Raw genomic sequence first — 13562 nt, 5'->3', positions numbered from 1 at the left:
ACAAGGGAAACTAGGGAAGTGTGACTCGCCAATTTTAAAATAAACTAGTGGGATGTATGCCTTATGAGGAATAATTTTAAGGGGCAACATTCGTTTCTGCCCATAGAAGGTTCTGTGAGAGATAAAAAATAATTTAATATGTAGAAAAATCGATATTTTATTACTTCAATGCAGACTATTAGTTATTGTAATTGTCTCATACTCCAATTAATTTATAATTAATTGGTTAATTAATAAGGTTTCTAATTAATAAATCAATTAGCAAATTAATTAATTAATTTTTAATTAATTTTTAATTAAATATTAATAAGTTATTAATTAATTGATTGATTTGCAATTACATACTCCAATTAATTTGGAAAATTTTTGGAAAAAAAAGTAAAAAAATTTGATGTCAATTTTTTTTTAAATTAACCTAATAGGTTTTTCTGAAAAACTACTGATATATAAAATTTTCAAAATCAATTTTGAGAATAAATATGTATTACATAGTACGTGAAAGTAAGTACCACAAAATTAATTGGAGTATGAGATAATGACAATAATTAATAGTCTGCATTGAAGTAATAAAATACCGATTTTTCTATATATTGAATTATTTTTTATCTCTCACAGGACCTTCTATGGGCCGAAACGAATGTTACCTCCTAAAATTATTCCTCATAAGGCATACATCCCACTAGTTTATTTTAAAATTGGCGAGTCACACTTCCCTAGTTTCCCTTGTTAGTGATGGAAGTAACTCGGTATTTTTGTTACATGGGGAGGAAGATTACCGACGATTGACGGCTAGGGATTCTAATCCACGAACAGTCTTCCGAGGATATTTTATGCCAGGACTGTGGTCGGACTGAGCAGAGAGCAGAATTCGTATCCACCCGCCACCTCTGGAATTCGAACCTGGTTCACCTTAGTGGGAGGTGAACGCTCTATGCCCTGAGCCTCTGCGGCATTAAATAACAATTATTATTGTCATTTCTGAACTCAATGCTTATCTTGCCAATATAATAGTATATAATACTTAGGGTACTAATAGTAGTTAATACTTCCTCGTGCTCAGTACAGCTCGCCAAAACCCGGAACTATCTTCAGATCTCTCGCTGCGTTCGTTCGTTAAATTGCTTCCTCGCAACCTCCACCACTGATGTTTTTTCATGCAATGCAAAAATGAGATGTTTTTTCCCTTCTTAACACTGCACTACGGAAATTGATGTTGCACTTTGCATAAATTAATAAAAATATGAAAATATTGTTAGTAATTTGATATACATTTACTTTCCTTTTATGATTTATTATATAATTTGCAACAAAAAAAATGTAATTTGAAATAATTGGCTTCGTTTAAACAAATTTAAAAAATGCGTTAATTCTTTTATGAAACAGGGGGCTCCGAGCCTTGCTCTTTAGTGAATCGCGACCCTCAGAATTGTTACGCAGCTGATTATAGAATTTGTGAAGTGAATTCAGATTACGAGGTTCATTCTTTTTGCTTTCGTCTTGTTTAATACTCTATACTTAATGTCTTCCTATATACTGCCTATAGTGCACTGCCTATACGCAAGCACGCACAAATCCTATTTTTAAAATATTTACTTTTTTTCCTATCATTGTTTTCGTCTCTCATTCAATTTATCAATCATCAGTCCTTTATTCACTCGTTGTTTGAAAAATAAATATTGTAAAATATCATTTATTAAAATGAATATTACTACTATCACTAATAGCAATAATTTAAAAATTTCAGTACTTAACTTAATTTTAAATAAATATTGAAAAATATTAAAGGACAATGTATCAAATATTTTTATCTGTAAACATATATTTTGTTGAGCTAAATAAAAATCTAATGGTAGACATAGTAGCAGAAATTAATAAATGTACTTTGCTAAAATCTATATTCTCTCTTTCCAAACTAGCATAGGTTTTAAGTTGTATTAGTACAACCTTGGCCAAAGACCTTGGCCGTGTTCTTTGTTCGCCAAGAGTACAACTATAAAACACTTCTTCATCTACATTTGCAACAAACTATATTTACAACAGCTGTACTATATTTAAAACTATATTACATCTACATAATAACAACTGCAAACATACTATTACTATTACCACTTGCAAATCTAGTTATGCTTAAAAATTTTTCGTATGACAATGGGTCACTATTAAAGATGAAGAAACAGGGAATCAGACGATTCTTGTTTGGAATTGATATTAATATATTTAATAGGATGCCTGCAAGTGCCGTGGGGTAGGTGTCTCGATACTGATTGGTTGCTGAAACGTGGCATTTAATTACGTTAGCAACTGTTCTTTCCCTTCTATTTCGAGTAAGCCAGGCCCGTCAGTTATTAATTCTCTTAAGTGATATATTCTATATTCTTTCACAAAGATTTCCTTTTTTTCACTATAGATTTCTTACTGGACTTAAAGACAGGAACGAAGCTATGTAGAACATAAACAAACTAATTATGTTTCGAAGGTACACAAAACAAAAATATATCTTGGTCACAATAAAATATATATACAAATAATAAATCTTAAAGTAAAAGAAACATTCTAGAAAGAATTATATTTTAACAAAATCGATCTGTGATTTAACTAACTTCCCACTAATTTACATTCTAACTTATGTGGAGAAGCTCAGCTCAACTTTAATACGCCATCTTGTTCCATCTTGTATGTAAACGTTCCGCTGACGCTTAGGTCATATATCACGTGTCTCAATCAGAGATCGTCTTCTTCTTGAGTTGAAAATACTCAATAAATATTAGTAATTTATGTCAAGTGATTGGAACATTAAATATTATGTGACTGAAATTATTTTCTGTTTTGTCCAAATAGGTAGTAATGATGAATAATTTTGCAAGAAAAATTTTAACTATAAATTTTTCTTAATATAGTTTAAACAAAGAGTGATTTTTGAACATAAAATATGCTTATTTTTTATTAATCAATCAATAATAATATTTTTTCAACTATTTAAATATTTAATTAATTATTTTATTTAAATATTATATTTAAATATTTATATTTAGTTAAACACTTTTAAGGTATTTAAAATGATAATAAGGAATTAAAATATGTTTGTATGTGCTAAATACTTTCGGATTTAAAGGGGATACTGCTTCCAAAAAATATTTAATCTTACAATGTATGTATAAGTCAGAAAAATAATTCTCGATAATTTCTTCTTAAATAATGTTAGCGTTTATAACTAATAAAACAAGTAAGTTTTTTTTCAAATTTTAATAAAAATATTTACAAAATAATGAAAAAAATGGACATTTTTTAATAATCGACTCAAACAATAATACGTTTATGCTAAAATTATGGAGCATTTTATGTGAGTAAAGTAATTTCTGAAAACTAAATGAAGATAGAGTAACTTCCTCTAAATTTTCAAGCACAATTTTAAATAGATTAAACCCTAATTTTGTGTCATATCATTTCAATCACTAAATAGATTAATTCAAATTTCACTTTTAACTTAGTATTTTTTGGGATTAATTCTGGTGACCCATTTCAATGCAAGCTTGACAAGTATTTTAAAAATGTAAATTCAGGGCCGTGTTTTCAAGAATACCTTACATATTGGAGAGTTCATAATTTATTTCGAGCGTTTTAAAACATCCAATTTCTTTATAACTGAAACTCAGAAGACAAGTATTGGGAAATTTGATCTTAGAGAATTTTTCATAACCACATAAATCCGTGATTCAACTAATAAGGGTGATAATTTTTATTTTCACTGTGGCTGGAGCAGACGAAATTACTCTAGCAATGTTATCACTTATTTGTTGAGTTTTTTATTTTATTTTATAAGTGACGTTGGGCAGTTTATTCTGAGCTTACAACTATCAATGTTCAACTCCATAGCTTTGTAACAATTGAAACTGTAAATTTCAATCCAACCCAGAAGACAAGGGAACGTCTGGATGAAGTATTGGGACAAACTGGCCTTTGTGGAGGACTTTTTGATGGAACTAACTCGAATTTGCGTTACATGGTGGGGAAAACCACCAAAACCTCCCATGTTTAGTCCGAAGACAAAAATATTCTACCACACGATTTGTGTACCACTGAGGATATTTTACGTCAGCACTGTGATAGGTGTGAGCCGGAAATAGAATTCGTACCAGTCAGCCACCACAGGGATTCGAACCTGGGCCATGTCATTAGGATTTCGAACGCTCTGTCCCCTGTGACTCCGTGACTCAGTTTGTCTAGTTCTCAAAAATTTAGATAGTACTTAAATTTAGATTAAGTCTTAGATAAAGTACTTAAATTTAGATTTAGTCTCAAAAATTTAGATAGTACTTTAGATAAGGTAGCATTATTCACAAATGACTAGATTATTTATCTTGGGCCTTACTGTGCTGGCTTTTTTTTGTATCTAATTTCTGTATATTCCCAATCAAAAAAACCCCCTATTTTCTAACGATGTCAAATATTTAATTACAGTAACGGAGAAGGAGTTTTCTGTATTTTTGAGTCCTAAATTTCCTATTGAACTCGATAATTCAATGAAATATTTCCTAATATTAATATATTCATTCGACAATTTATTTATAAATTTATTAATTCCAATTTTTAATTTTTTTTTTGATTTTTTGATCAAATGCTTTAAAATCTTATATAAAGAAAAAAAATTCTTTTGTAAACTAACTTTTCAACTATTGCATTCTATAAAATTGAAGGACTTCGATTGGAGATCGAAATACCAGGAATTGGCAGTTTTATTTTTGAATAGCTATTTGATTACAAAAAGAGGTCTCACGTCTTATTTTCTGAAATTGAATTATAATGTTTCTTGGTTAAAAAAACAAAAAATTAGGCTAGCGTTCGTAGATAAAACCGCGCGAAAATAATACTATTAACACTCTTAATTCAAAACTAATATATTCTAATGAATAATGCAATTAAAGAATGATTTGGTTTATTTTCTTTGTTATGGGTGGAGCGAACTAGAAAAATCTTGTACCGTTATGATGATATGAAGACGTTGTCCTTGTTGATTTTATATATAAATAGCCAATCGTGAATACATCTTTCACAGAATTCAGCTGATTTAGTACATAGTTTCTTAACTCTTCAAAAATGATTGCCAAGGTAAGAATTATTTTTATATATGATTATTGTCAATTGAATAATATAATTTTGAGATACATATTTCTCTCGGATAGGCTATTATATTTTGAAATGAAACTGTTTATTCAAGTATTAGCTACAAATTTCGTTTCTACATTATATTCTTTTGTCGTATTTTATAGATCTATATTTACTGAATTAAAAGCGAGTTCGTAAATTGATGTATTGCAAATTTTAAATCACCCTCTGAGAGAGATAACTCTAGAATTCTTTTACAATGGTTAATATTTTTTTTATAGCCAATGAGAGATATTTAAAATGATAAAATTGCAATAAAATTCAAAGCTATTGTGTACAACTTTATAAATATGATCTGTTTCAAAATTTACGGATAATTTTTTAATTTTCTTAAAATTGTTGTAGGTTGAATTTTCCCCCGCCTTTTCCAGCAGATTTCACTCAGTTATTAATTTTGTCTCATCGTTTAAAGAATTAATTTAAAACATTTAATTTAATTTTGAAAATTAATAATTTAAAATTATACAATTGTTGCAAATCATATATTTTTTTAATTTTCTATGATTAGTATTTTATGTATTGATGACTAATTAATAACTTTTAGATGTTCCTTAGATGATGATTTAAATAACTAATTTTAAATAAAGTAGCAAATGAGATGGTAGATATTTCTAAAAATTCGAAATTTTAAAATGGAATAAAAATTCCAAGAAATGAGGTTTCAGGACAATTATTTATTATATTTATTAATTAAGTTATTAAAAACGATTTCAGATTTATGTTATGGCTGTTAAAAATTATGGCAAATTTTAGGTGAATACAGTGCAAAAAAAACAAGTGAACGCCCTGTATAACTTTTGATCTAATGTTTGGATTTGCTCGTACTAAGATATAATTTTAACAGTTCAGGAACCAAACGTCCAGCAGTGGACTGATTATTAAGACACGGTTTCCAGCAGATCACCGAAGTCAAGTATCACTGGTTGCGGTCAGTGTGCGGGTGGGTGACCACTTGGATCAGTCTGCGTAGGGGCCGAGGGTGTGCGGTATTGGTCCTCGTTAAACTGCTCTACCATAAAGTTTCTCGACTTCGCGTGCAGGTCGTCGGGCTACCGAAGCAGGGGTGCCATCCCCTCTGCAGAGGATCAAAATTGTGATGGCATGTATTCGGATCATACTCAGGGATGTTTCCCAGACCGTCACCAATAGCAAATTGTGCAGTTCTAGTGCGACGTAAGTGAACTACAACAACAACAACAGGAACCTAACCTTAAATAGGCTGATAAATAAGTGTAGACGATATTTTAAGTTAAGCAAATAAAATGCAATAATGTACTTTTTCTGAATAAACACACATTTGCCTCAATCTTGAAAATATGGTCATAATAGTTTTGACAAGAGAGTGATACAAAATTTAGACTTTTTAATGTCACTTTAATTTTTGCTACACACTAAGAAAAAAAAAGTACGATTAGTGCTACCAGAGTGTGGTCAAATTTACCCTGTTTCTGGCTCCCTGGAAACACCAAAAAAAGAAGAAAAACAAGGTAATTTTCATCGAAGCGTTTTGATCATGACTTTTTGGTAAAATTAGCACTTAAATATGATTTTAATTACCATGCTGTATAGTTTGAGATTACACAAAAATGTTCAATTTGATAACCTTTTCTGTATATTAACATTTGTTAACATTGTTTCTCCTCGGTTATTTGTTATTTTTCCCAATGTATACTGTAAGTTAACATCTACCAACATTTAAAATTATTAAAACATGAATTTGTAAATGTACAAATGCCTGGACAAGAGCTAAACTATATCAGTAGTTTAACTGTTACTAAATAAATACTAAATCAAGTTAAATAAAATTACTACATGAGGATTGTCCCAACATCCTAAAACGGAAGCATTGAGATAGCGGTTCACAATAACAATGCATATTTTTATGTTCCTCTCTAACTTGGGCTATCTGTTCTTGAACTTAACAAGAGCTTATAATAAATCCATTTTGTAATGAGCAGAACAGTCTGCACATGTATGTGTAACAATAAATAAAAAAATGAATGAATTCTTGGAATAGCAATAATTTTTTTTTATTGTTTTAACCAATTTTTTTAAAATTGTTCGTCTTTCTGCTAAGCACTATTTAAAATGGAGATAGTGGGTTCTAATCAAGGCGTAACCCTAGATGTGTAACTGTAAATAAATAAACTAGGTTTAGAGGCATATACAGAGTCGGGTGTTCAATGCAAATAGTTGCCTGTCTCTTGTCAAATTGCAGAACAGATTGCATTGAAATGAAAAAAAAAAGTAGTACAAAGATGCTGAACCCACTACATTTACGCTTCGGAGCGTTTGGCAGAAGGACATCTTCCCGCGGCAATGCAGACCCCAATAATTTATGGTTGATTTACTCGAACTTTATTTGCAGTATTGTATCTTCTCTAACAACTTTGAAGCGTATACATAGTGGGTTCGAATCAAACTATAATATTCGATGCAAGAGGCAAAGACATCAAAATGTTAAAATTACTATATGAAGGGTAAAATGATGGATAGTTCTAAAGATCATATTCCTGTTAATGATTAAAGATCATATTCCTGTTAAAGATTAAAGATTATATTCCTGTTAAAGATCCTGTTAAAGATTAAAGATCATATTCCTGTTAGTAATTTTAAATTGATACTTTAGAAAATGGCATAAAAACCATTTAATTGGTCACATTCATTTTGAGATTTATATTTGTTACTAAATATAATTGCATAAGACGTATTGCATAAGAACTATAATTTTGAAAAACAAAATGAATGGTAAACTGTTAGAACGGCAAACGGTAAGATTACCATATGAACGGCTTAAATACCGTATATGTTGATTTAATTATAGTGATTCTTCCGGAATTCTTTTCTCCGTGTACTTATAAAATGAACTTATAAAGTGAATCAAAAATTTTTTTACCCTAAATTATAACATTTCTTTATCCATAGATAAATTTTGGTGGGAAGTAATTTTATACTATTTTGTTTAATAATATCGGAAAATATTTTTAATTTTATGTTATGCAAATTTTTACACCATTTTACTTTGAATTACAAAACACAAGTTTAACGAAATTGGTCTAATAGTTTTTGAATTATTAGAAGAGAATCATATAATTTCACTTTTATGTTTACTTTTGCAATTGTTGAGAATTGTACAATTGCATAAACAGTTTTTACAGAACATAATCATACAAAATCTCTTTCAGCTTGCTCTTCTCTTCGCTGTGGTTGTTGCTACCAATGCAATTGGTCTTCCACTCGGACATGGCGTATTGCATAGCACAGGCGTCAGTGCAAGAGCTCAAACTCAGGATGTAAGTAAACAGTTGCTTCGAAAAGAAAAATAAGCGTTAAGTAATGCATTTTTTACAGTTAAATTCGGTCGGTATAAAATAGGAGCTGTTTTTTATTTATTTATTTATTATTTATAGGCCTTTGGCAACTATGCTTTCAACTATGGCATTGCAAACGGTGCTGGTGCAACTAACTCAAGAGCCGAAGTAGGTGATGCCCATGGTAACAAAAGAGGTTCATATACTCTGGCTGACAACGATGGAAGGGCACGTAGAGTAGATTACGTAGCTGATGCTCATGGATTCCGTGCTGCTGTTCATACCAACGAACCAGGAACTGCTGCCAGTGCCCCAGCTGCAGCTGTAATTGCTAGTCCTTATGCTGCCCCTGTAGCTCCAGTTGCTCATGCTGCTGCCGTACCAGCTTTAGCTGCCGCTCCCTTGGCTGCTGTTAATTTTGGTGGAACCATTGCTCACGCTGCTGCCGCTCCTGCATTAGCAGCACCTTTGGCTGCTGTTGCCTATGGTGGAGCTATCCATCATGGAGCAGCACTTGGTCATGGTCTTGCTCTTGGACACGGTCTTGGACACGTACATGGTCTTGGTTATGCACACGGTCTTGGTTATGCACATGGTCTTGGTTTAGGACATGGTATTGCTCACTTGTAATTACCTGGAATATTTAAGGTATTACATTTTGATTGCTAAATCTACACTAATTTAATAAAATCAGTTATAATATTCCCAGTATTGAACGATATAGCTAATAAAAGAATAAGTGTGTTTGTAAACTTAGAGCCTGATTGCTAATTAAAAAGCTTTCAAAAAATAATAAAAGTTAGCTTTAATTGTTTGAGTTGAAATATTTTTTGAGCATTTCGTTTGTCAGTTAAATTTAGGATATATTTAATAGCCAAAATTTAGTATTATTATTTCATTTTTTTTTGTATAAAAAGTATAAAACAATGCAGAGATGTGTCTGAGAAGTTGGTGAGTTATAAGTATAAAAATTTATATTAAGCATGAATTATTCTTTTTGCTTATTTTGTTAATATTAATTTTTATATAATGAAAATAACTGCATTTGTAATTTAAAAAATATGTGTGTTGTATATTTTGAACATGAGAATACTCAAAAGATTTTGTTAAAAAATATTCACGATTTTGTGCATATGATAATAATATTAATAATATGTCCTTTAAAAAAAGTTGAAATGGAAATTCAAATTCAGCAGTTTTAATATGTATGAGTCTACAAACATTATTAACCCTTTTTGAACTTAGGTTATTATTTAAAAACATTTTTCATCGAATTTTTAATTGAAGAGCTCTTTTAATATTGATATACATTATTTTTTTCTCCAGGTTTGATGATAAGACTTGAATCTGTGATCCGAAAACTTTTAAAAAGCCAAACATGTCTATTCGTTCACCAAATTTGTCCTTCTAATATTTCCGTGATTTGCATTTTTTAAATATTAAATTGTTACATTTCAAATCATGCATTCAATGATATGGTGTTGGTCTATTTTGTGCGTTCCTGCTTCTATGAGCAAGACAAATTTAAATTATTTTGTTGTATATTGTGAAGCAACTGTAAATAAATGTTTTTAAACAGAAATGATTAGTTTTCCTGTTTTTGTTTTTTAAATTCTAAGTCCTGAAAGATTAAAAAATTTATTAGAGGACGAAAAGAGTGATACACGCACTTGAGTGATACCACAAACTCAAAAGTGATAGCACAAATTTTCCACGACCTAACTTGGTGTTTAGTTGAATTATAATATTGTATTTTTTTTTACTTGAATATACTACAGTATTGGTTCAGTTTAAGATCTTATTATGCTGCTCTTATATATGCTTATCTTATTATGCTGATCTTATTACACATGACTCTATTTGAAAATCACTCCATAATAGCAACAGTCTACTGTACTTCAAAGTAAAAAGAACAATAAACAATTAACAGTGACCATTAAATTATTAAAATTGAACAATAAACAATTAAAAGTTAGCAATAATCAATTAAAAATTTTAGGAGTTAAGAATAAATAATTTCAAATTCGAAAAGGGACAAAAAGTGAACAATAAACAATTAAAAGTGAAAAATAAACAATTTCGAATTTGAAAAGGATATATAAACAAAAGTGAACAATTATCAATTAAATGTATGAAAAACTAACAATAAACAATTTCAAACTTGAAAAGGAAGAATAAATAATGAAAAAGGAACAAAGAACAATTTCACTTATAGTTTGATCATTTAGTTGTTCTTAGTTCCAGTATAATTTTGAAATCTCTCCGCTAATCTAGGCTTTTGTTTAGACCTAAGCAGGGGAAAAGATGGCTTGGATTCATAGTGTCTGCTTGGCATATTTTGATCGAGAGTACTCCTTTCTTGAACACAGTTCTATCAGACCTTCATGGCTAGTTGGTGGTCTAAAATTTTCTGCTGACTCTTTTTGGGGTGTATGACTAGACAATTTTCAGTTGTCTTGCATTCCTTCCTAGAAGCAATCTTTTGATATTTTAGGCATATCATTGTTATTTATTTTATAATTTATAAAGGCGTGCATATTTTATGCTACTTATCTTGAACAAACTATTATCTGCCTAATAGTCATGGCCAGTTTGTGATTTCTACTACACTTAGTTGTCTCTTTGGCACTGCCTCTTTTTGTGGTCAATGGCTATACAATTTACATTCTTACATGCCTTCCCAGAATTAACCTTTTGATATTTTAGACGCATCATTGTTATTTATTTCTTCAAATGTCTTAAAAACGTATCGTTTTAGTGAATTTGGTTTAACAGGGGCATATTCCTGTTGATTCTTAGCTCCGGGTTTTGATAGAAAATCTGCACTGTAAAAAACTCTGATTCAAATTATGGTAAAAAATACTGGCACATGGGATGCATCATTCGTAAAATTCCTTTTATAGTAAAATTCCTTTTTATCGTAAAATGTTATACCGTAATTTTTACAGTAATATTTAATTATAATGATCTAGTGATTTTGTAGTTAATGTTACGGTAAAAGTTAAGGTAAATTGGTTTTTTGTTCTGTTAAATTTTGCAGTAAAATTGAATTTTATGGTAAACCTTCAACGTTTTACCGTAATTTGATCTGGAATTTTTCCTAGTGTGCCCGTTTATTTCTTTTCATGCCAACGGGCGATGGGATCCACAGAAAAATAATTATTTTATCTTATGTCTTAATAAAATTTTACTCGATCTCATATATTATCTCAGGTTCAAAACAATGGTTTTACTGTTACTGATTGCATGACGGATACTGAATCAACTAGGATAACCATTTTTGAGAATATATTTGTCATAGATTTTAAGTTCTGTAGCTAGATATATTGCAAAAATTTCTGCATAAAAATTAGAACATTTAATATTCTGGTAAAGTTAAGAAAATTTGCACTGTGTTATGGTTCAAGGTTTATTCACTTTTTCGAAAAGTGTTCAAAGATTTGATTTTGAAAGCTTTAAAATGTACAATTTAATCATCGAAATTTATTGTTGTATTTCCATTTCCTTCTTTTGATTGAATTAGGAATTACTAGTTGGAAGACAATCACATATTTTTGTAAAATTATAGTTAGATACAATTAATTTATTAAAAAAAACAAACTAATAAATGTTTCATTTGCATTTTTTTTAAGAATAATGATTGTGTAATTTTTAAATGACCAAAACTAAATCATGTATTTAAAATCAAAAGCATGCTGTTATATTTAATAATGGTAGAGAAGTTCAAATTGTTTTACTGTAGTCTGCATCTGCAGATAGATATACAGATGAATATACAGAATGGTTCATAATGAAAACGCTTAACATATATTTTTAGAATCCTTCACAAAATTGCAATCAAAAACTCAGATACATTAAGGAGTACTATTTAATATTTCAGCAAAGAGAAAACAAAAATGTCATGGGAATTTATTAGACTACGCTTGAATAAATCGGACTAAAAGCATCTTAGAATCGGACTAAAAGCATCTTAGAATCGGACGAAAAGTATCTTAGAATCGGACTAAAAGTATCTTCCTATAACCAGAGGAAGCATTTTCATTCTACTAATAACCGCCAATCAACTCCACTTTGTTCTTGTTTTGGAAGTTTTTATTTCCGCTTTCCTCTAGAGTGATTTTTTTATATTTTGATTGCGCTTTTGGTTTTTTCACACTTGAATATACCCTAAGTAAATATTTTATTTTAAACAAAGATTCTAAAAATATACGTGAAGAAAGGACTTAATTTTGCACTCTGACGTGTGAAAGTTTTTTAATATTTACATGGATCTGGATTAACAAAGGACGAACGAAAATTCTCCCAAATTTCTAACTAATTAGACCGTTCAAATTTCATCTGAAGTTTTGAGCCTGTGGGCTATCGAAATTTCAATCGTTTCCCGTTCAATGCGTGTGGATTTTGTCGCCCTCATTTTATCACCTATATGAATTGTTGTCATCTATAATCAACCAATTTTCGATAAGTGAGCGTGTTCAAATTTTAAATGGGGCTCTTTTGATCGATGACAATACAAGTTTCAAACGTTTCTTAGCTACTTAGAGCAGAGTTTATGATCTTATGAACGTTTGACGCAATTCATTATCGATCCCAATTTTGATCACTTTTCACTTTAGAATGTCAGTGTTCAATTTTCAACTAAAACTCTGTGCTTGATGATTATGCAAATTAAAGTTAATTTTTTGAATGCGGCAAACAGAAGTTATCTAAATTTTATCGCCATCAGCGAAGTGTGCCCTTCCAAAAAAATTGGTTACTGCGTCTTGGCTCTTTGATCTGTTCCGTCATAATAATTTTTACTAACTCTTGCTCGCGGCTTTGCCTTCGTGAACTTATTTTGATTTCTATTTCACTATTTTCAAAAGATGTCCACGATATTGTCAAAGGGAATTTCAGTAATAATTTGAAATCTGCCCGGAAGCCATTAAATCACATAAACCAGTAAAAATATGAGTACAAGACATTTCAGCATAGTATGCAGCAGAAATAATAAAATTATTTCTATCTCTGTTGTGAGATAAAATAGAGAACTCATCCTAATGCTCCGGTACTTGCTGAAGTACTTCCTCACGCACCTTCTAAATATAT

General features: G+C 30.1%; 1 protein-coding gene across 1 annotated transcript; it reads left to right on the top strand.

Annotated features, from left to right (window-relative positions):
• Positions 1-4988: 4988 nt before the first annotated feature.
• Positions 4989-10056, top strand: LOC110281908 (adult-specific rigid cuticular protein 15.7-like). Its single transcript, XM_021146014.3, has 4 exons — positions 4989-5106; positions 8349-8456; positions 8574-9122; positions 9801-10056. Exons 1-3 carry the CDS (start codon positions 5095-5097, stop codon positions 9102-9104), a joined length of 651 nt encoding a protein of 216 aa, XP_021001673.1. The 5' UTR covers positions 4989-5094; the 3' UTR covers positions 9105-9122; positions 9801-10056.
• Positions 10057-13562: the final 3506 nt, after the last annotated feature.

This window comes from Parasteatoda tepidariorum, chromosome 6, assembly GCF_043381705.1.
Source record: "Parasteatoda tepidariorum isolate YZ-2023 chromosome 6, CAS_Ptep_4.0, whole genome shotgun sequence".
In the NCBI taxonomy this organism is placed as follows: Eukaryota; Metazoa; Arthropoda; class Arachnida; order Araneae; family Theridiidae; genus Parasteatoda; species Parasteatoda tepidariorum.
This window is presented reverse-complemented; position numbering and strand designations above follow the sequence as displayed.